Source organism: Hydra vulgaris, chromosome 12 (genome assembly GCF_038396675.1).
Source record: "Hydra vulgaris chromosome 12, alternate assembly HydraT2T_AEP".
NCBI classification, from domain to species: domain Eukaryota; kingdom Metazoa; phylum Cnidaria; class Hydrozoa; order Anthoathecata; family Hydridae; genus Hydra; species Hydra vulgaris.
This window is the reverse complement of record NC_088931.1, coordinates 30291647-30312500: the sequence shown is the minus strand read 5'-3', so window position 1 is coordinate 30312500 and position 20854 is coordinate 30291647. Positions and strand designations below refer to the sequence as shown.

General features: G+C 27.0%; 1 protein-coding gene across 9 annotated transcripts in view; it reads right to left on the bottom strand.

The window, feature by feature from the left end:
* Positions 1-20060, bottom strand: part of LOC100214201 (cGMP-dependent 3',5'-cyclic phosphodiesterase) — a 58626-nt gene extending 38566 nt beyond the window's left edge. The window contains exons 1-10 of one of the 9 annotated variants that reach the window (XM_065812880.1): positions 19947-20033; positions 15720-15778; positions 15404-15491; positions 13530-13582; positions 5651-5725; positions 5527-5571; positions 5241-5306; positions 4841-4892; positions 3455-3554; positions 3207-3318 (exon numbers count right to left, since the gene is read on the bottom strand). In XM_065812880.1, coding sequence (XP_065668952.1) covers positions 3207-3311 — 105 coding nt within the window. In that variant the 5' untranslated portion in view covers positions 3312-3318; positions 3455-3554; positions 4841-4892; ... (5 more) ...; positions 15720-15778; positions 19947-20033. Of the gene's footprint in view, positions 1-3206; positions 3319-3454; positions 3555-4840; positions 4893-5240; positions 5307-5526; positions 5572-5650; positions 5726-13529; positions 13583-15403; positions 15492-15719; positions 15779-16089; positions 16753-16808; positions 17223-18406; positions 18584-19946 lie in introns of those variants that run through there. The other 8 variants (XM_065812881.1, XM_065812882.1, XM_065812879.1 and 5 more) reach the window with 8 other exon arrangements.
* Positions 20061-20854: the final 794 nt, after the last annotated feature.

Sequence of the window (20854 nt, the reverse complement as noted above, 5' to 3'; positions counted from 1 at the left end):
AAGTGTTGAAAAGAATGTTTAATTTTGCATTCTAGTCATTGTAGCCTTTTGAAAATTTAATTAAATGATGTATTATTTATGATTTTTTAAAAGAAATTCCATGTTTAATGACATCCAAATAGTTAAATTAGACAAAATAAAGTGCTATATCGTTTTAGTTTCTTAAAAATATATAAACTATTAAGTCATATTTACTCTATATCTACACAACAGAATAAGTTTCTTTTTTCATTTGGTATGTATAAATAAATGTTTTTGTAAAATATTTGTTGTTTAGATATACCCTACTATAACATTACTATTATTAGGCTACCTAATTTTTTTCAATTATTTACATGCAACTAAGTTCAGTAAATTAACCAAACTCCATAATTTGAGATGTTAAAATGGTACAACAAATCCAAGTGTAACTTCTATTGCTTGGTAAATACTTTTTTGGTCACATATTTTTTTATTTTGCTTGTAGGTGAGCACATGACATTAACAATGGATGTTGCATTGAGAAAACCTCCTGCCTGTCCTATTTTTGGCTGAAACAAATGAAGTTGAGCATGCTGCCAAAACAAATGCATATGTTTATGGAATACATGTGGATTCCACATGACTTAAAAACCGAGAAGGGTCCACAAAAAGAACCTACCGTCTCGGAGGTATTGGAAATTCAACAAATCCAACAAAAGTGACACTGACTTTGAAGTTGTAAACCATGATGAACATCTCAGACCAAGTTCTCAACAACGGAATGAATTAAAAAACATAGCAAAAGCTTCAGATCAATATGCTCTCTCCGACCGCGCTGTTGCTGAAATCACATGAGGTGTCTTACAAGATTATGGCATAGTAACATCAGGCGATTGTTTAAATATAATTGACAGTAGCAAAATAGGGAGAGAACGTCAGAAGTATTGGTGTTTGGTTTGCGATGATATTTGTTTTGATGTCCATGGCATTTACTTTGATGGTAGGAAAGATAAAACAACAATGAATAAAAATCTTCATGGAAAATTTCATCGGAGAGTAACAGTTGAACAACATATCTCTCTTGTCCAAAAACCAGGATCAAGTTATTTAGGCCATGTGACCCCAAAAAGTGGTACGGGTAAGAGCATAATTCAAAGTATAATGGCATTTATTCAAGAGAATAACCTAAACACAGAAAACCTTATGGCAGTTGGATGTGATGGAACAGCTGTGAACACTGGAAAGATTAATGGTGCAACACTCCTCCTCGAGGAGAAACTTGAGCGTTTATTGCAATGGTTTGTTTGCATGCTACATTCAAATGAACTGCCATTATGACATTTTTTGAACATCTTGATGGAGCCACCATAGGACCACGAAGTTTCTCTGGACCAGTTGGCACATTATTTGCAAATTGTGAGAAGTTGCCTGTGGTACAGTTTTCGAAAATCGAATGTGATTTTTAGAGTGTGGGTATTGCTGATTTTAGTTCAGATCAACAGTATCTGAATGATATTTGTGTTGCTGCTAACAGTGGTCTCTGTCCACCATCTCTGTATCACAGAGAATCAGGAAAACTTGTTATGCCTCGCTGGATCACACTGGGTAATAGAGTTCTTAGATTGTATATTGATACAATACATCCAGCTGATAATCTGAAAGTAGTGGCTGAATTCATAATGAAAGTCTATGCATCAATGTGGTTTACGATTAAAGCAAAACCTTCATGCAAGGATGGTGCTCAACACATGTGGATGTCATGTGGATCTAGTACTTCAACGTAATGGGTTCTTTGGTCACCCTGAGAATATGCTGCTAAGTATGATAACTGACAACAGTAGGCATGTACGAGAGCTGGGACTGCGACGAACAATGCGAGCTCAAGCAAACAAGCAGCCGAAACGACTTAAAAACAGAATCAGGGTGTTTCAGATACCAACTTTCAACATGGATGCTGAAGATTACATTGAGCTAGTCGACTGGCAATCGGGCAGAGTGACCGAGCCACCTGTTACAAAATTTTTGTCTGATAATGAGTTGGAGCCATTTGTTAGCAGTGGAGAAACACCTATTATTGAATTTCCTTGTTTTCCATGCCATACGCAGGTAGTTGAAAGATGCCTAAAAAATGGTATGAAAGATTCAAAGGCAGTCATGGGGCAGGAAGCTCAAGATGGTTTCATCCGGGCGAGGAATGCTTCCAGAATAGTAATACCTGTCAATACAAAATAAGAATACTGGACAGGGTGACAAACTGACTTCAACATTATAGGGCAATATTTTGAAAACTAAACCTTGTAAACGATGTTGTTTAGTTAAATTTTTGTAATTTTTTATCATTTTTCATGCATTCGTGGCCTGTGACTTTTGGAATTTCTTTGAAAAAAAATCATAAATTCATCATTTATTTAAATTTTCAAAAGGCTACAATGACAAGAATGCAAAATCAAACATTCTTTTCAACACTTCAATTTAAATACATGACATTTAATATCAATTTTCAAATGATTTCTGAGTTATGTCAGTTATAAAGGTTTTTGAGCAATAGAGACTTACCGCTTAGTATGAATTCTTTGAAAAATCACAGCTTTATCAATCATTTGAATATTTTAATGATTTTTATATTGTTAGACTTGGATTTGAATGTACTTTCCAATAGTATGATACACTCTATGACAAGATATTTGGGAAAAAATTATTTTGCAAAAAATATTACCTTTTTATAAAAAAATCAAAATTTTCCAAAATTAAATCGCTGTTAGAGGGCAGAAGATAACATCCAAAAAAAAAATTTTTTTTCCAAGACACCTACCCAAGTGACAACTTTTGGTAGCTATTAGAATTCATTTAAAAAAAAAAAATTTTCACTCCACCCTACTGCTCAAGTGAGCTATCACCACTTGTTCCATCACTAAAAACTCAGTTTTATGCAATACTTTATCAAAGTTGCATCTTTTTACTATCACTGTTCATTCTTGCTAATAAATTTTATTCAACTAATTTTTTTCCTCAAACTTCAGTGCTTTAGAATTCTCTTTTGTCTTCATGTTTTCCTGATTCATATTCATCATTTTTTTATGTCATCTGTCAACCACTTTCTTGTTCCTTGAACTCTTAACTTAATTAGTGGTTGCTTGCAGCTTTTTTGGGAGTGAATTAGTTTAAAAAAATCTGAATAATATCAAAATTACAATAAAATGCTGTAAAAAAAAAACAAACTAAAAAAACATCAAAAATATTTTTACTTTGCTTTGTCTTTGAATAACTTCTTGACACTTCCAATCCAAAGCATTACACAGAATGAACTTGCAATTTTCAATAAAATTTAATACAAATTCAAGGTCTGGCATTGAAAAACTAAACATCAAATCACATAAACAAAACTTGATTATATAATCATAAAACTAAATGTTTAATATTAATAAATATATTTGCTTTCAATACTTTAATACTAAACAAATTAAAGAACTTAAAACTATTTAAAAGCATTTACCTCGATGTCCCTAACTTATTAAACAAACAAAAGAAGGCAATTAATTCCTTGTCAGATTCTTTAAAACAAGGAGCCACCAAAACATTTTTAATTTGAAAATCTAAAAATAAATTGCTTTTTTTTGGTTTAGCCGGTTTTTTATAATTGGTTCAGTATTACTTATTATTTTAAGGTACATGGTTCCGCACTTTAGTGGTTTGGACACATTTTTTATATGCGATTTATTTATTCGAATATGACATAATAAAAAAGTTGATTTATTGTTTAACTATTTTATATTATTGTAAGAAAAGCATGAGGATAACAGTTTTTCTTTTGTTTTGTTATTCACTTTTAACATTTTTAAACATTAATAACAAATATTAAGAAACTAGGACTTAATCCAGGCCTCTAAATCTAGGCCTCTTGATGCAACATTTTTAATATGAGGTCTTACAAATTTTAATTTAATAAATTTAGCTCATCCTGAACACAAAATACAAAAAATAATATAATGGCACAACAGACTAATATCACAAATTTCTTCACTTTTATCATCACAAAATGTTGTTATTTTTAACTTATATATCACAAAAAAAACAGAAAAAAACTATTTATTTTTAAACTGTTTTGCTATACTTAAAACAAACAATATTAAACTCACTTTGGATACTACTACATTTTTGTTAAACCAATTACTTACAAGCAGTAGTAAATTACTTACAAGCAGTAGTAAATTACTTATAAGCATTAGTAAATGATGAAAAAGTTCAATTAGATCCAAGTTTTAAATTGAGTCAATCAACAAACAAATGCAAAATAATATTTTTATCTTGAAAGTATTTATCTTGAAAAAATGTACTGTCTTGTTTTTAGCTTGCAAAAGAGGATTTTTTTAATTATTTTTTTAGATATGTACTTGTTAAGCCATTATACAACTCTTTTTAGATATGCAAATTAAATATTGCATGGTTCTTGTGTACTAGGCTATTACATAAAACAGCGTGTCAATTATGTTTTTTTGCACTGCACATGCAAATAATTATTATTTCTAAACCCTGAAGCAAACCTCAAACCAGCCAAAAATAAAATTAAAAGTTAAAAAAATAAAAAAATTTACAACATACAATTAAATGGGGATATTATGAAATAATTTTGAAAATATTTAGACATAAGGATAGCCAAAATTTACTGAATTTCCATTTTTTTAAACAAGATATTTTAAACTAAATGTTTTAAACTTTAAAATTTTTTAAATGTTCAAATATTTATAAAATGTTCAAATATCAATATGTATAATATATTTATTTTATCATTATATTTGCAATTGTAATGATAAATAAATATATTATACCTTAACTATTAAAATATCTCATAAATAAATCTAATATATAATTAAGCAATTACCTATATTAAAAAAAACTTGCAAATTCTTAAATTCGACAGCAATCGGAGAATGCTGAAAAAAAAACTCAATGTTAATAAATATCTTTAGTTAATATGCAAACAACATTTAATATTTAAAAAAAAATATTTAAAAAATAATTAAATAAAAAGTTTTATAATACTCATTAATAAGATTTTATATGAACTTTTCATTATATCAAATTTAGTTTAGGTATTAAAATTTATTTCATAATTTTCAACCTTATTTTCTCAAAAATTTGAAATAAAATTTGTTACCTTAATATTAATTGCTATTATTTTCTATTTACCTAACTTTAAAAACAGAATTTGACATAATAAAAAATTTCATATAATATCTTAAAAAATGTTGCATGAAGTTTTGACAAAAGAAAAAGCTTACAGGTGTCAAAGCAAAATGAAAGGCTTTAGGATGATTAAACCACTCATTGAAAGCACTCTTTGATAACTAAAATTAATAAAATTATTGGGTTATTTTAAGGTCTTTACAACCTTCATCAATAACTTTAAAATCTACACCAGTAGCTTTTGATAAAACCTACCTCAGTAGTTTTTGATAAAACCTACCTCAGTAGTTTTTGATAAAACCTACCTCAGTAGTTTTTGATAAAACCTACCTCAGTAGTTTTTGATAAAACCTACCTCAGTAGTTTTTGATAAAAACCTACCTCAGTGGTATACTCTTCATCGACACAATGTTTATTACCAAAGCACTTTAAAAAAATTAGAAAATTTGAGCATATTTATAACTTATTCAGCATTGTAAAAAAAAAACATAAAATAATTAAATACTGCAGAGGAGAGCTCATCGTTGTCCTTATTAATAAGGAGAATTACACCAGACTCTGCTACTATTTCCTTTGTTAACTAAAAAAGAATTACTTTAAGTTACTTAAATGCAGTATTACTAGCAATATATTCAATAACAAAGAATTGGTAATGTTAATTTCAATACTATTATATAATAATATTTAATATGCTCTTATCTGGTTCAATTTTTAATACAAAAGTTAAAACAATAATTACCTTCAATTTTAATCAACTGCTAATCACTGTTTACAAAGATTTTTGTAGTGAAGATTATAATAAAAAAATATTATTGTTGAGAAAAAAACAAGAAGCCATCTCATCATATGTTATATCCCGCAATAGTGTTCTATGTTAAGACAACTAGGTTTTCTTATAGTTTCCTTTAAAAACAATTCATTATGTAAAAGATTGTTAAATGTTTAGAGAAAAAATGCAAAAAAAAAAAAAAAATGTCCTGAATGAAGGCTCATAGTAAAATTTCTGATGCAAGATTTTAAGAATAAACTTCTTTACATCAACATAAAATAAAAAGCTTGTAAAGAATGTAAAATAGTTGAAAAACTTCAGAAATGTTTCTTAGCATCAAATCTATTGCGAGATTTAATACTGTATGACATTTAGATTATCTTTGACATTTTTGTAGGTTCCTTACACCCTAGATACCTAAATATGCAACAGGCACAGTTGGTAACTGATAATTTGTAACCATACAAACTTAATACTGCATTTTGAATCAATAAGAAAAGGACACCATCCAGCTGGACTAATGTCTTCAAAAAAATTAAAATGTTGAGCGGTTGACAAGATACTGCAATTTTATTATTGATCTGGTTTCCCAAAATGACCTGGTTTTCATAACATTCTGAAAAAACATTTTTCTTAAAAAAATAAGAAAGAAAAATGGCAAAAATATGAAAATAAACATATATGTTTTTTTTTATGCTGAATTCAATAAATGTACTTAAAATGCTGAAATATTAAAGGAACATGCTTATAAGTTAATGAAACAACTAGTAGTCAAAATTTTTTTGCTGTTATTATTTTCAGCTGCTTATAATCTTACTAGGCACAAAAAATCTAACTGAAAAAACAACTGAAACATATTGAAGTTTAATTTCAAAGATACATCAAATTTTCAATAAATTATTTAAAAAAACTTGCAACTAGAATTCTGTAAAATATTAAATTTAGCTTATAGACACCTTAAAAGAAAAAAACAAAACAATTTTGTTATATTTAAGGAAGTCTTAATTAACTTAGTTATTTGAACTTAACAGCTGAAAAAAACATTCTGTTTTTTTTTATATAAAAACTGACTAGGTGTGATATTGAAGTGCATTTGTTTTTAAAATTTTAATATAAAAACAAATGCACTTCAATATCACTATAGTGATATGACAACTATAGTTTTTAAAAGTTTATAAAATCGAGTTTATAAAAAGTTCAGTTATAACGGGTGATGCGGAAGTTATCGGACAAATCCTAATTTCATTATTTGAGCATAATAATTAGTTTTTGTGGTTTTATGCGTAGGCATAAGCGTTCTATAAAATATAAACTTTATTATTTGAAACACAATTATTTAAAATGAGGTTAAATGCAGCTGAACGAGAATCTTTTCGAAAGCGACTAAAAATGTTTTTTGTAAATAAACCTAATATAAAAAAAAAAAAATCGTAAATCATTTTGAAAAGGAAGGATTTGCTCGAAGTACAATATATGATAACCTAAAAAGACTTGAAACTGTTCAATCGTTTTCTGATAGAAAGCACCCTGGTTGTCCGACATCCTGGACTAGAGAAAAGAAAGCCGAATTAACGAGACTTGTCAACAATCGAAAAGAGGTCAGTCAGAGAAAAATAGGTATTAAATTCGGTGTAAATCAATCGACAATTGGTCGTCAGTTAAAAAAAATGAATATTAAATATAGAAAACGTGAAAAGACTCCAAAATACACTATAGAACAACAAATATAGGCAAAGAAAAGAAGCAGGAAACTAGTTAACCAACTCTATAACACAAAATCGCTTCTAGTCATCGATGACGAAAAATACTTTTGTTTTGCAGGGGACAAAAATGCCTGGAAATTCTGGATACTACACAAACAACAACAAAAACATGCCCAGAAAGTGTTTGTTTTATAGGAAAAGAGAAATTTCCAAAAAAATTCTTAATGTGGATAGCCATATCTGACAGTGGTATGTCCGAGCCATTGTTTTGCACTTCCAAGGCTGTAGCGATCAATTCATCAATCTATATTAATGAATGTTTAGAGAAACGACTTCTTCCATTTATTCACAAGTATCATGGAGACTTTAACTATTTATTTTGGCCAGATTTAGCAAGTTCTCATTATTCTAAAGATTCTCTAAATTGGATGGACCAATATGTCTATTACGTTTATAAAGAATCCAATGCCCCAAATGTGCCTCAAGCACTACGAATTGAAAATGTTTGGGGACATTTGGCACAGAAGGTTTACGAAGGAGATTAGAAAGCTTCAACAGAGCATGTTTTGATTGATGGCATTAAACTAAAACTACAAGAAATTGATTTAAACTTTTTACAGTCGCATATGAAAGGTGTCAGAGCGAAATTGAGATCAATTGCAGATGGTGGTATTTTTTCATATAAAAATAATATATTTTTATTAAAAGATAAATGCTTTATTTAAAAAAAATATAATAGTAGTTTGTTTTTTTATTTATAAATAAGTTATTGAAGTTTTTATTTTGTCCGATAACATCCGCATCACCCGTTAGAACAACATTTATTGGCAAGATTTTATTTAAATTTCAACTAATTAACAGCTTGATATATATAGATTGTATATATATAAATATATCTATAAAGAAAATTAACAATATCTATCAGTGTAGAAAATCATACAACAGAAGGATTCTGAAAAGGTTTTAATTATTTTTATTTTAAAAACTTTTTTTTTTTTATTGAAAATGGAGTAGGAAAGAAGAATTCTCTTTTTTTTAGGAAACACCTTCATACATAAGTAATTTATCTAAGATAAAAAAGGATTGTTAGCTATATCTCCATTGTATAAAGGTAAAGTCTTACACAAAGAAATAGAAGATTCTGTTAAATTGTTTTATGACTCAAGTGATTTATGTAGAACTATGCCTGGAAAAAAAGATTAAGCTAGCATTCAAAAGAATGTCCATAAACAAAAAAAAATTGCTTTTGTGTAATTTAAAGAAACTATAAGTATTATACAAAGAAAACAATCCAGAAATACAAATAAGTTACTCAAAATTTGCTTCACTTAGACCAAAGTGGTGCATTTTGCTGGGTGTAAGTAGTACACATTCTGTTTGTGTTTGTTCTTATCACCAAAATGGCATATTGCTAGTAGATGTCTTAAATACTGGACTAAAATATAAGGATTTACTTTCGAAAACTGTTTGCTCAGTAGAAAACAAAGAATGAATGGTTGCAGTGTGATAATTGTCCTGGTAAAGAACCCCTCACCAAATATTTGTATGAGATTTTTGGAGAATACGAAGATGATTTTGAGACTACAAGCAATGACAAACTAATGATTGTGCAACACTATTGAGTTTAACAACAGATGATCCAACATTTGTTTGGCAAACTACTAATTGTGCAACACTATTGAGTTTAACAGCAGATGTTCCCATGTTTGTTTGGCAAACTACTGATTGTGTAACACTATTGAGTTTAACAGCAGATATTTATTTGTTGAACTATTGCTTTATTGCTTATCTTCCTTTGAAAAGCTGCAAACTCATTCTTTTATTGCTCACTCTCAATCACAGTACCTTAACCAACTAAAATAAAATATGGATCAGTCAAACATTATTATTACTAGCGACTTTAATGAAAATTATGCTTTTGTAGTCTAAGATGAAATAAAAAGCTTTTGTTGGAACACCCAACAATATTCTTTACATCCATTAGTAATATATTATAAAAATGAAAAAGGTGTACTGAAACATAATTTTCTTGTTTTATATTAGACAACATTACGCATAATGTAACTTATGTGTATTCAATATTCCAACTAATCATACCAATATTAAAAACAAAAATTTCTAATCTGTCCACATTACATTTATTCACTGATGGTTGTACAGGACAATACAAAAATTGTAAAAGCTTTTACAATCTATGCCAACTTTTGAGTAAATTTGTCTTTAAAGTTGAATGGAACTTTTTTGTAACATCCCAAGGAAAGTCACCATGCGATGGGATTGGCAGTACCGTAAAAAAGTTAACAGTCCAAGAAAGTTTAAAAAGACCATACAGAAACCAAATTCACACATCAGAAACGGCAGCGTGAAGAGCAAAAAGAAAGGTACACTTTATACATCTTGGAGATAACAGGGTTGGGGCAAAGAGGTGTAGTACAGACACTAATTATACAATAATCCACAATCTTAAAGAGAAACAAGATGTATTTCAACCTGATACTGTTACTTAAGGAGGTTATGTAGCTGTAGTCTTTGATGATAAGTGGTGCTCTATAAGCTTGGCCTAGTTCCGGTAGAAACTGTTTGAAAATGCTGAAATAGAAGAAGTACAAGTAAAATGGCAACAATATTGTGAACTATTACAAACACAGTCAAAATAGTTTACATCTTTGATACCTTTAAAAATCTTGTATATTTAAGTAACTTATTTTTATTTACAAATATTTTTTGGGAATTTCTTGAAAAAGTGATTATCTTTGAAATTAAAGTTTTATAAATATTACCAGCAAAAAAATTTTGAACGTAATGTTTTGAGTTATTGGGCCCCAAAGTTGGTTTATAGAAACAAGTTGTTTCATTAACTTATAAGCATGTTCCTTTAATTTTTCAGCATTTTAAGTACATTTATCGAATTCAGTATCAAAGAAACATATATGTTTATTTTCATATTTTTGCCATTTTTATTTCTTTAAGAAAAATGTTTTTTCAAAATGTTATAAAAACCGGGTCATTTTGGGAAACCAGGTCAATAATAAAATTGCAGTATCTTGTCAACCGCTAAACATTTTTAGCTGAAATTTTGCATGCAATATTTTTTTATTATTAGCAATAATATGTCAAAATATAACACAAAAAGAAGACACATGGTTTAATAGACTGGGTGATTTGATGTGGAATTACCCTTAATTTTCATTTAAATTCAATATTGATTGAATGAAATTCTTATCTAAATTTAAAATACATAGCTCCCTATAACATTTTTAAGTTATGTTATGTCTTAAATTGGTTACAATTGGTTGCACTTTTTTACTTATAACTAAATAAACTTTAAATCATAATAAATGTTTGTTTACCATTGTCATGTTGCTATTTATCATGTTTTGCAAATTTTTTTAGCAAATGTAGCATAAATAAACAAAAATTTGCAAATGCAAATTTTTATCTATTTATGCTACATTAAAGATGTGGTTCTGCAGGAGTCTTATATATAATGAAATTCAGAAGGAGAGATAATATTGCTGTGTATTATAAAAATGTTATGTATGAGTTGTGCAAACAAAATTTTACTGAGTAACACTCATTATTTTTTATTTTTAAACATCTTTGCTTCCAACAAGGCTGCAAGCAACCACTATTAGAGTTTTATCTGAATTAAAGTTCACCAGCCACTGTGAGCCCCATGCTGTAGCAGAAGTGAGATCCTTTTCAAGCTCAAATGCCCCCTCCAAGTAATCAGAAAGTACTGGCTTCTTATTGTGACAAGAATAAATGGTAGTATCATCAGTGAACAATGCCACCTTAGATGTAAGAATATCTGGAAGATCGTTAATGCAAATTATAAGAGTATAGGGCCAAGGATTGAACCTTGAGGAACCCCTGAAGTTACAGAATATGAAGAAGAGTGCTGTCCATCAAAAATAACTTAGAGATGTTACCAGATACACCATAAGAGAATGGCCTTAACCTTTCCATCTTTATCTAATGCATGATAAAACCTATCGGCTGTAGAACAGCTGATTTGCTAACAGTAATAACCAATAGGTTTAAATTAAAACTTTACTGTAAAGCATTCAAGTTTTAATGCTTGGATGTAAAGCATTCAAGTTTTAATACGTCGTTAGATTCAAGTTTTAATATGTCTCGGTTACATAAAAATAATAGTAACCAAACCATAACATATGTTTCATCTTACATAATGTTGTTATAAGAACAGGGCTGATGCCACCAGGGACACTGTTAAAAAAAAAAGTCATTTAGAAAAAAATTGGGGGACCTGTGTCATCAGCCCTGAGCCCTGTTTCCAGTTCTAATGACAGTAAAAAAAAGATAAATACCACAAAAATAATAACCATTAATATGACTTGGCAACCCATGCCAGATCAAAAGAATACCAAATCATGCAGGGTAGCAAGTATTTAACCAATTGCCAAAACACACAGAACAGCCAGGTCAACTATATTGTGATGTCCAAGTACAACATCAAGCTTTCACAGGAAGGTGTGCGATCACATGCCAATATATGATCACGCAAATAATATTTTCCTTAAACAATTTAACAGTGGCTATTTCAAAAAACATTTCAAAAATGTGTAACTATTTACTAGCATGTATTTATGTGCAAATATATTTATAAATTAGCAAAAAAAAACACTATAATTTAAATTAAGTGTGAGCATTTTTTAATCAACCACTAGAAGTGAATAGTTCCTTTATTTAAAGGGTTTCCCATACTTTTATATAAACATTATAAAAGATAAAAGATTCAAAGTTTCTTATTCAAAATATAATTAAAAACATGATTTAAATTAACTTAGTGTTTTAGTTTGTTGAGTTTTTTTTATTTTCTCTTTTATTAAGATTTCTTTTCTTTTTTAAAATAAAGTTTTATTTTTTAAAGATAAGTCTAAATAAGTTTTTTCAACGCATTCTTAAATTTTAAAAACATATTAAAAGCAGTGGTCAAATTGACAAAACAAAATATTATTTGTGTGGTCATATAATGGCATACAATCGCAAGCCTACCTGTGAAAGCCTGAACATCCACTTTAGAATCAAAATAAGCAACATACAGCTTTCAAATACATTTATTAATTGCACATCGTTTTTTTTATATATTTGTTAGATATATAACAGTTGTTTCTGTCATTCTTATATAGTTGCACAAAGACAAAGTTGATATTTTAAGACAAACATTAACAAGTAAAGCAGAGTAGTAAGAAAGCAGCTAGATATCATAAATACATCAAAAGACCAACACCAAAAAACTAAAAGAATTAATTTTATAAAAAAACTTTCAATTGAAATGATCAAAAAAAATTTTCAAAAAATTGTTAAATTTTTAAAAATAATTCAATAAAAAAATGTTCTCATTAATATTTATTGATTTTATTCTACCATAAATCAAAACAGAAAAAGTTGCGATTACTTTTTTATGGCTTTTTTTTATGTCTTTTCCTTAAAAAAAAAGACCTTAAGATTAAAAAAAGTTTTAAAGACTCAGTGATTATTGCTTATGACTTTTTATAACCAATTAAATACTATAAGAATGAAATACTAAAACACTATAAATTTGCTAACAATGTCAAATATTTGTCGCTCAAATAATTTTGTACAAATAGCTGTCAATCAAACAAAGTTCTACAAATAGCTGTCAATCAAAAAATGTTCTATAAATAGCTGACAAACAAATAAAAAGATATTCTGCAAATAGCTGTCAATCAAACAATGTTCTACAAATAGTTGTCAATCAAACAAAACAATGTTGTACAAATGCTGTAAATCAAATCATGTTCTACAAATAGTTGTCAATTAAACAATGTTCTTCAAATAGCTGTCAATCAAACCAAACAATGTTGTACAAATATTTATTTCTACTTTAATTCATCAGTTTAGGAAAAAGTTTGAAACAAATTTACCTTGTTAATTAGTCTCCTAGAAAGTTCAGCTATATCTTTTGTAAATAATGCACCTAAACACAATTATCTAAGAGGAATTAGTAAAAGTTAAAATTATGAAACATGGATAAAAACATTCACTTATTTAGAATTCTTTAACACTTTAAGCAAACCAAAAGATCATACTTTTAATTACAAACATTTTTCAATACTAATACATTTTTGCATTAAAATAAAGACTTTGGTTGAGAGTTTTTAGGCATAAAAATAAACCTAAAAGAATTGAAACCTATAATGCTAAGATAAGGGTTTTGTCTAAATAATAGAAAAGATCCTTATTGGATCTTTTTCTCATACCACAATTCTTCATACACAATATTCTATCAAAAAATTAATTGGTACAATTGACTTTTCAAAATATGAAAATAACCAAAAACTAATTTTTTTTAAAGTTTTTATCTGATGATGCAAATTTATACTCGACTTGACATCAATAAATTAAGAACAAACAAACCACTATTTTTGCTATTTTATGTCTTTCTAAGCAAAATAGAATTAGTTACCAGGTTCAATAAACAAATTTTTTAAAAAATTAATTTAAAATTAAAGTTTTCAAAATTATTGAATCATTCTTTTATAATCACAGTATAATAAAATAATGAAACATTGTCAACCGTTTTTTTTGCTTTTTAACTCCTTTCTCTACTTCCTAGTAACTTCCAACTTAAATAGCAGTTTGTTGGAAGGAAACTTATTTAAAAAAAAAGTTTTAAAGAGATTCCAAAATCACATACTGAAGATCACAAAACAAAAATTGAAAATCATATAGAGAGAAATATATAGTGCAGGAAAAATGACCGACTAAACAAATTTTTTATATATATATAGTTATACTACTATGAATTTATATATATATATATATATATATATATATATATATATATATATATATATATATATATATATATATATATATATATATATATATATATATATATATATATATATAGTTATACTACTATGAATATTTCTAAATTATAAAATTGATGTTTTAATGCCTGACTTACCAAACTATCTTTTAGATTAAACAACTTTTAAAAGATTAGCTTTACGACAAACTGGCAACAGCAAGATCATGTGAAATAGTGAGATCACAAAAATTAAATACTAAAACTGGGAATTAAATTAAATACTAAAACTGGGAAACAAACAAACTGTGAAAATATATTTTATTTCAAAAAAAAGCTTTTTTTGCTGTGGTTGAAATGCTGCATAAGCTCATACATGCAAAGTGTAAATTTCACTATTTTGTTTAAAAACAATTCTGTGAACATTATATGGCATAAACTGTAATTTTATCTCTTAATATAATTTAAACGTGTAGACAAAAAACACGCTCGGGTATAGACTTGAAATATTTTTTAATATGAATTTAAAACCAATAAAAAGTAAAATGTAGCCTCAAAAATTAAAATTTTAGTCAATTTTTAAAGAGTTAAATTTTAAAGAGATATATGTGAAGATGTCATAACTATATGACTTTGTAATAAGATGGTTCTTAAAACAAATTTTTTAAGAAATGTCTGCTCTTCTTCCTAAATTTGTTTTGTATAATGAAACAACATCAATTTTTTTATAAAAATTATTTGAGATCAAGACCATTAAACATCAGACGGGTCCTAATTCTATCAAAAATGAATATGTTTTTTTTAAATGTATGTCAAAAAAATTAAAAATTATTATCTTTATCTCAAAAAAAAAAAAAAAAAAAGGATTAAAGAACCATATCAATAATATTTTTTTAGATTTATGTTAAAATCTGAAATAATTCTTTATATAAAATTTTATAGAAGGAGAGATATTTCTTAAAAATATTATTTTAAGAGCCACTCTACCTTGTTATTAGTAGTCTGAAACACCCTGTGAAACCAGCATTATCATAATTTTTGAATAACTTTTTGATCAAATTCTATCAATTCAAATCTATCATAAAGTATAAAACATTTGTTATCTTTTTAAAATAATTTAATGAAATTGTAACAATATTATATAACAATATGCAAATTATATTTTGGTTTAGCTTTTATGATCTCATACTTATAAAATAAAATGATAAAATTTAAAATGCTAAAACTTAAATTTTATGTGCACTTTTCTGAACCATATTTATTACTATATTATATGAATGTAAATTATTATACTGGTTTTTACCTGGATTCATTTTTTAAAGCTTGCAAAAAAATTCTTCTTCTTTTTAGAAGCTTTGGTTTCTAAAAAATTTTTTTTTATTGCATTATACATAAAGTATTATAAAATTATAAAAATAAAGACAAACCTGCCTCTCTGTATGTGTGTGTGTGTGTGTGTGTGTGTGTGTGTGTGTGTGTGTGTGTGTGTGTGTGTGTGTGTGTGTGTGTGTGTGTGTGTGTGTGTGTGTGTGTGTGTATTTTAATAAAAGAGAAATCAGTGTTCATTTGAAAGAATATAAATAGCAATTATAAATTAGTAATAATTAGTAAGTTATATAGCTAAAACAACATGAACAATATCAGTAAAGTTAATGCTACTTAAAAGTAAATACCTTGAAAAAATGCCTAATATCAAAATTTCTCATATTTCTTTTGCATCCAACTATTGAATATTAATTAAATTTATTTGTTTTGTAAAGAAAAAAGTTTATTTTGATATGTGATTTATAGAGAGATTCCTGAAATAATTTTGTGAATTCTGTTAAAATTTGAATAGTTTTAAAATAACAATATTAATTTAAGTATTTTTAGCGGAAATTTGCTTTTAGTAAAGATTTGCATAATAAATGAAATGTTGCATATCTGAAACTTAATTTTCTAGGTTAGTTCAAGACCAAGTATTTGGTGTTTTCTATTTTAAAATGTATTTAAATACATATTAGATATTCGAATCATTTTTAAAAGGAACTTTTTAAAATGCTTGCACTAATTTATCGCAAGTATTTGTAAGCACATACTAATTTTTACTGATATTTATTATGTAAGTAACCTTGGTAATCTGCTAATGCTGCAAAGTTGTTAAAAATCCGCGGAATTTTACTTATTTTTATCAAAATAAAAAATGAACGTCATTTGTACTAAGCTGGTTGTTTATGAAAGAGCTAAGTTATATAAATGCTTATTCGATGATTGGTCTAAATGAAAATCAACATTCTTTTCAAATAATCATTTTTTTTCATCAAAATGTATTTATAAAATGCACACGACACGAAAACGAAATATGTAAAAAAATCCTTCTCAAATATATAAATAAAAGTACGTTTACGATTACCCATATATTCTTTGACGGGTCACAGGTGTACAGGCTGCCAGCAGTTTTTTTGTTTCTTTGTTTGCAAAAATATATTGTTTTCAAATTAAAAATCTTTTAACTTAAGACAATAAACTCTATAACTTTGGAATAAGAGATATTGGATTTGAAAAAAAATGTTATCCAATTCTATAATGAGCTTTCATACGTATATTTAATAAACCAATTAAACTAGAGTTAAAAAAAAGTTGATTTTATAACAAGGTAGAATACAATTCGTTTTATCCATTTAGAATTTTGCGACGCAACTCTCTACAACAAAAATCATTTCAATGAAGAATGCTGTGCACTAAATCCCAAAAAGTGTATGCAAGGTCTTGGATAAAGGCTAATCAATTGAATAAAGGCTTAACCCTAAAAAGCATTTTAACAAATGTTTCTAAAGTAGACATTAAGTATGCAAACTTTATAGCGCTAATAAATAATACATTAAAAATGTAAAATTTAAAAAAATAGTAAATAAGTTTCATAGAAATATCAAAGTAAAACGAGTTTTTAGAAATTGCTAATCTTAAAATAATTCCTTTTATAGAATTTAGAAACCTGAAAAGAAAATTTTTGAAAAGTAAACACTAAAGTACGGATGTATGTTAGGAGGAAAACCCTACCAGTTTTGAATGTTCTGAAGATCATTCAAAAATTGATTAATTCCCAAAAAATGATTAATTCGCAAATAATGCAATCACTAACAATACTGTCTCCTGGATACACAGTGGCGTCACAAGGGGTGCAGGGGGTGTGGTCTGCACCGCTGGTGGCATCATCACGACCTGACACAAAGAGGTGGCACCAAACGAAATGTATCAAAGAAGAACTGCTCATGCTCCATTTTTTTGTAAAATTCCTTTTTTTATTTTTTTAGAAGTTTTTAGGTATAGAGAATATCTTTTTTAGAAATTGACGATTGTGCCCCTTCATGTCCACAAACGCACACAAAAATTTACCGCACTGGATGACACCAATCCAAGCGACGCTACTGCGGATATAGAAAAATAAACTTTACGTTATCATGTTGCTAATATTTTAATGTTACTTTGGGATTCTTTTGGTATTCTTGGATATAAAAAACAACTGTTAATTTATAATACATAAATTTATTTATTATTATAACAAATTTAATAATATAAAGCACTATTAAATCAAAACTATTGTCAGTCAGTCAGACAGCATTAATGAAAGAGTTTTTAAGTAAAGTTATTTTCGTCTAGTTAAGATGGTCGGCAAAATTTATTTCGCTAAAAAAAAACACTAATCAACCGATTGTTCCGTAAAAAGCTGGTGGTCGTTTGAAAATGAGATTTTTTTTTTTTTTTTTGTGTAACGTTTAAAAAAAAGTTACGCTTTCGCATAAAATTCTAAATACGTCTTTTTAAACAATCGTATACCTTCTTAAAAAGTTATCGATACGTTATTTATAATACACTATTTAAAGCTTTTCTTAATAATAGACAAAAAGTTATCTGTTATTTTTATACTTTACTGTAATTTTTTTTCTTTTTTTTTCTTTTTTTTTTTTTACGGAATAAAAAACAAATTCAAAATGTGAAACAAACAATTACCTAAGTTTTACTTCGCATAATTGAAGCTGAAAAAAAATTGGCTGAAAAAAAGTAAGATTAAGAATAATTTCAAGCTATTTTACAGGTAAACTGCGCTGTTAAACAAAACACGTAACTTTAATTGAAGTTCTCAATACTCGCTGTTGTGTTATTTATTAATTAAAATTTTATTAAACTAAAACATAAAGAAATTCAATAATAAATATGCATCAATAAAGCTTCAAAAAGATTTTATACGCATAAAAATAAGTTAAAAAAAATTAAAGTTAACCAATATGGTATTTAAAAAGTTGTGTAGGCGCAAAAAAGCTTCTTTATTTTTTCATTGATTTCATCCATCACCATTTGCCCTCTTCACGCAGGCGCGTACCTTTTACAATTTTAAGTTAGGTAAACCTCTGAGATTTTATATTAATAGTATGGAAATTAAACTGGAAATCATTTAAAACTATGTTTTTATATTGTTTGTAAAGTTTCTGATGAATTTAAGTTTATTTATGTAGAATTTAAGTTTAATTTTTGAATTACGTTAAAAAAAAATTGATCAATTAGAAATTTTATTAAGATTCCTAAAAGTTTAATTTATTAACTCACGAACTGAAATTAGAAAAAAAAAGAATGTGACGTAATTAAAATCAAAGCAGTTTTAGAGAAAAGCTACATAAAAACAAACGGTTTTAATTTGTAGGTTAATTTTTTTGCCTAATTTTTTAATTACTAATTATTGTTGGTATTTTAAAAATCAAGAACATTTTAAAATTAGTTTTACTTTATGTTCAAATATTACTGTCAATTAAAAGCTGATCAACTTTTTATAAACAGATGGCAAGTTAAAATCCATGTATCCATATAGCCATATAACTATAATCCATCCATATAACTAATAAAGTAAGCTAAATAACGAATTAAAAGTACTTGAAAAGCAAAACTCTATAATATAACATTTTCGATGTTTACTTTTAAACAACTTTTTATAACATTAAACTTGAAAACACTAAGTCTTTAATAGTAAGCCTTTAATTGTAACAAACAACAAAAAAGTTTATTTTAAGCATGTTTTAAACTTTACGTAGGAGCGAGTTATAAACTGTAGAAGTTTGTTCACAGAAAGATTTTTATTCACTTACATTACTTTTTTTTGTTTACTTTAGCTAACTCTTGTATTTTAATTTTTATTTGTGTGTGAGAGGTAAAAGAGAATGTAATTTGTGTGTATGTGTGTGATAGGGAAAAGAGAATGTAATTTGTGTGTTTATGTGTGAGAGGGAAAAGGGAATGTAATTTGTGTAAATGTGTGTGTGAGAGGGAAAAAGGAATGTAATTTGTGTGTATGTGTGAGAGGGAAAAGGGAATGTAATTTGTGTGTATGTGTATGAGAGGGAAAAGGGTATGTAATTGTTTAGATTTAGTTTAACTTATATGACCCTTTTCTTTTTTTTTTTCTTTTTTTTTTTTTACAAATTTTACGCTAAAAACTACTTTGAAACACAATAATCACTTTATTATCGCTGCTATTGTCAAACAACTATAAGTTACCTACCTGAAACTTTTAACAACATCAGCTATCAACAATATAAGGTTTTTATGTAAAAATTTGTAAAAAACAAACTAAGTCTTCCTGTCTGTTGTGTGTTTTTTTTAATAATTAAAAATCAAAATAGTCGGGTTTTTTTTTATATACAGTCATTCATGCGCGCCACAGGAACTTTTGAAGTTTAAGATATGACATTTTCAGGCATTAAGTAATCTTAAGTTCATGCATATGTCAAATGAAAATGTTTTGCATAAAATTGTATTAAATTGAGCCTGAGAAAAAAAAAAAAAAAAAAAAAACACCTTATCGTAAATGTGAGGGTTAATAAAATCTTGAACAAAACCCCATCCTAATATAAGAGTTAATAAAATATACTTTAATACTAAACTTTAGTTGTTCTAAATTTATATTTATTCACAGATTTTACATTTTATTTAATATCTTAGAGTTTGAAGGTTATGCTGGTGTAAAATTTTAAACTCGCTCATTGGGATGAAAAAATAAGAGTTAAAACTCAAGTTGAAAGTTATTCTCTCTTTTAGATAAAGTTAATTAAAATGTATAAAATATGTATAAATGCTATTGAAACAAGATTAACGCACACATGCATTGCAACAGAAAAAAGAGAAAAATGGATGAAAAAACTGAACAATGATAAAAAATGAAAAATGGATGAAGAAACTGAACAATAATAAAAAGTTCTGATATAAAGATTACGTTTTTTAATTAATTAAATGATGAAAAATGTTATATCAAATTTTTAGTATCATGATAAAGACACGAAAATTTCCTGCGACACTTTAGAGAAAGCTTGAATAAAAAGGAAAAAAAATCAAACAAAAACAAAAAGAAATTAAAGTAACCAAATAAATATTCTAGCCCATCTTTATAAATTCGCTTCTAACAATAAATAA